Source organism: Frankliniella occidentalis, unplaced genomic scaffold (assembly GCF_000697945.3).
Source record: "Frankliniella occidentalis isolate FOCC.00 unplaced genomic scaffold, Focc_3.1 Scaffold7, whole genome shotgun sequence".
Classification (NCBI taxonomy): domain Eukaryota; kingdom Metazoa; phylum Arthropoda; class Insecta; order Thysanoptera; family Thripidae; genus Frankliniella; species Frankliniella occidentalis.
In genome coordinates this window covers 65536-68984 of record NW_026267137.1, presented here as the reverse complement: position 1 = coordinate 68984, position 3449 = coordinate 65536, and the positions used below count along the sequence as shown (strand labels likewise).

General features: G+C 41.8%; 1 protein-coding gene across 1 annotated transcript in view; it reads left to right on the top strand.

Moving 5' to 3' along the window:
* The window catches only part of LOC113204715 (protein patched), a 6659-nt gene extending 3210 nt beyond the window's left edge, over positions 1–3449 (top strand). The window contains exons 2-7 of the mRNA XM_052273279.1: positions 9–446; positions 541–1012; positions 1099–1978; positions 2060–2438; positions 2520–2646; positions 2738–3449. Coding sequence (XP_052129239.1) covers positions 9–446; positions 541–1012; positions 1099–1978; positions 2060–2438; positions 2520–2646; positions 2738–2859 — 2418 coding nt within the window. The 3' untranslated portion in view covers positions 2860–3449. The remainder of the gene's footprint in view (positions 1–8; positions 447–540; positions 1013–1098; positions 1979–2059; positions 2439–2519; positions 2647–2737) is intronic.

Genomic DNA, 3449 nt, shown 5'->3' with positions numbered 1-3449 from the left:
TATTTTAGGAGAGGACTGGTACTGTTCTGAAGCGCACCGGACTCAGTGTTCTACTGACATCACTGAGCATAATGTGTGCTTTGTTTGCTGCCGCTATCATCCCAATTCCTGCACTGAGGGTCTTCTCACTGCAAGCTGCTGTTCTGGTGCTGTTCAACTTGGGTGCCATGCTGCTTGTGTTCCCAGCCATTGTTAGCTTAGATTTACGCAGGAGAGCATCTAGAAGAGCTGATTTGTTGTGCTGTGCCATGCCATCACCAAATGATGAGGACGAGGAAAACCTCTGGCCTTGCTTCGCTGTAACTGTCCCTCCAAGGCCTCACTATCACCATACCAGGCTTGCCCCCAATCAACCTCGCAAGCTGCAAGCAATCCCTCGTGCCTTACCTGCAGGCCGCTCTCAACATGGAGCAACTGCTGACGTTTTAAAGTCTGCATCTCAACAGGTATGTGGATAATAATTTCTCATCAAACTGATACATCATAAATTATGAATTACATATTAATTCATGTTACTAATTTTGATCAAATTTTCCTCAGGAGTGTTGGGTTGGTTCCCAAGAAAACAACGATGTTGAGAAGGGTGAAACTGACAGTTTGCAAGCACAAGATTGCCAGCCACAAGACTGCTGGTCATTTTCACTCACAATGGTTGCTTCAAAATATTTTGCTCCTTTTGTGACTCGTCCCTCAATCAAAGCATTTGGTATGATAGGCTTCTGCATTGTACTGGCTGGAAGTTTGTGGGGAGCCATGAAAGTTACAGATGGCTTAGAGCTTACTGACATTGTGCCACAAAACACCGATGAGCACGCATTCTTGTCAGCTCAAGGACGATACTTTGGTTTTTATTCAATGCATGCTGTTACAATGGGAGATTTTGAATACCCTACAAATCAGAAGATGCTCTTTGAATACCATGATGCATACATGAGAATACCTGCTGTTATCAAGAATGATGATGGAGGCCTGCCAGATTTTTGGCTCAACATGTTCAGAGACTGGCTCAATGGTAAGTTCTCATACAGTGGCCATCAATAGTATACAGGTGTTAAAGTAAAATATAGAAGGGGATTCTAAACCATATTTGTTTTGCAGGTCTTCAAAAAGCTTTCGATAGAGATTGGGCTCGAGGGAGCATCACCCAGGAAAGGTGGTTCTCAAATGCTTCTGATGAAGGCATCTTGGCTTACAAACTACTGGTTCAGACAGGCCATGTTGACAACCCGATTGACAAGAGCTTGGTGACTCAAGTGAGGCTGGTTGATGCTGATGGCATGATAAATGCCAAGGCTTTCTACAACTACCTCAGTGCATGGGCATCAAATGATGCTCTTGCTTATGGTGCAAGTCAGGCTAATTTAAGGCCAGAGCCAAGGCAATGGTTTCATGCAGCTGACGACTATGAACTGAAAATTCCAAAGTCAGCTCCCTTGATATACGCACAAATGCCATTCTATTTACATGGACTTGGTGACACTGAGAGTATAACTAAGTTAATTGGACAAGCTAGAACTCTGTGTGAGAGATTTGAGGAAAGAGGCCTTCCAAACTTCCCTTCAGGTATACCATTCCTGTTTTGGGAACAGTATGTTGGTCTTCGATGGGCTCTGGGACTTGCGCTAGCAAGTGCCCTTGGAGCTGTTTTTGTGGTTCTCTCCATCCTTCTGCTCAATCTGTGGGCAGCTTTGTTGGTTGTCATCACACTGGGTGGTATGGTACTGCAACTTCTTGGCTTGATGGGAATATTAGGGGTCAAGCTGAGTGCAGTACCTGGTGTGCTACTCATCGTAGCAGTTGGCATAGGTGTACATTTCACTGTTCACATTTGCTTGGGCTTTGTAACAAGCATTGGAGGCCGTGATAGACGCACAAGACTTGCCATTGAACAAATGTTTGCTCCAGTTGTTCATGGAGCCTTTACAACACTCTTAGCAGTGCTAATGTTGGCCTTCTCAGAGTTTGACTTCATTGTAAGGTAAGGGTACATCACAACTCCTATGACACTGTATGAAGTAGATTAGTACCTACTCTTACTAATTTTCTGTTCCTTTTGCAGATATTTCTTTTATGTGCTTTTAGCACTCATCGCCGTAGGTTTGATTAACGGTCTAGTCTTCTTTCCAATATTATTATCCCTCATTGGGCCATCGGCAGAAGTTGTACCATATGAATTCCCAGATAGAATTTCAACACCATCACCTGAACCTTCACCTGTTCAAGTTCGTGCAGGATCATGTCGGGTTGGTAAGGCACCTCCTTCTCATTCCTCGAGACGAAGTCGAAGTCGAGAGGCATGTGCTAAGATACATGCTGAACCCTCACTGACAACTATAACAGAGGAACCAGGTTCCTGTCACTCGACACATGAGACAATTGTGGTGCAGCCTGAGCTTGTTCTTGAAACAACCACCACCACTACACACAACAATGGAAATGTAAGTTCATTAGATGTAGTAAAGAATTATTTTCAAGTACATGTGATGGACAGAGATAATTGTTTTCTTTTGTGTACACAGGGTGGAAGTGGAAGTGAAACAACTTCATCTGCAAGGTCGAGTCCAGCTCCAGGTCAGACCAACAGTTATACTACTAAAGTTACAGCTACAACTAAAGTAAAACTTGAGCTGCATACACCATTGTCAAGTAAGTGTTAATGTACAATATAGGTAACTATTAACCATCAAGTGAAAAGTCATGAAACCCCTCTAAAATTTCTGTTCTTTTCACCTTCCAGGTTCTGTAGAACGGTGTGAATCTAGAAGATCATCTAGGAGTCGATATAGATCTGAATCTCGATCGGGTTCCAGCTCAGGTTCAGGATCTGATTCTTGTGATGGATCTGGGCGATCATCATAGTATCTTGTTTCATTTTGAAAATTTTAATGCCATTGTAAACTAGAATCCCGATGGCTTAAATTAATTTTGATCTGTACCTGCCAATTGCAATTTTTAAAATGTTGTTACTTAATTTTGTAGAAAGTTATTTGCCGCAATTAGCCCTTGAAATGTGATACCACATGCACACTTAGCTGTTTTTTAATTTTATTTTTTTAAACTCTTTTGTCAATTTAAGAGAGAATTTAGGTAACTTGCCAACTCCTTCCTCATTTGTATATGAGTCATTTGTCAAAGTCATTGTATTTTGCATGTTTTAGTGCACTCTGGATATTTTGTACCATGACACCTGTCTAGTCACTGGGCTAACTTTCTGTTGGTGAAGACCTGTACTTAATAGGCCCAGTGCATTTATGTAACCAGAGTTGTTTGCTTTGTATGTTGAATTTATGCGGGTCTAAGTGGCTATGGATTGGAGTCCTGCATTTACGTAGTCATTATATTTGCCTAGAATTATGCCAGTAGATAAGGCAAGAAGGTTGTGCTCTCATCAACATGTGGAATAGCATGTGTAAATGAAAACAAGACTTGTATCATTTTTTAATTTAAAA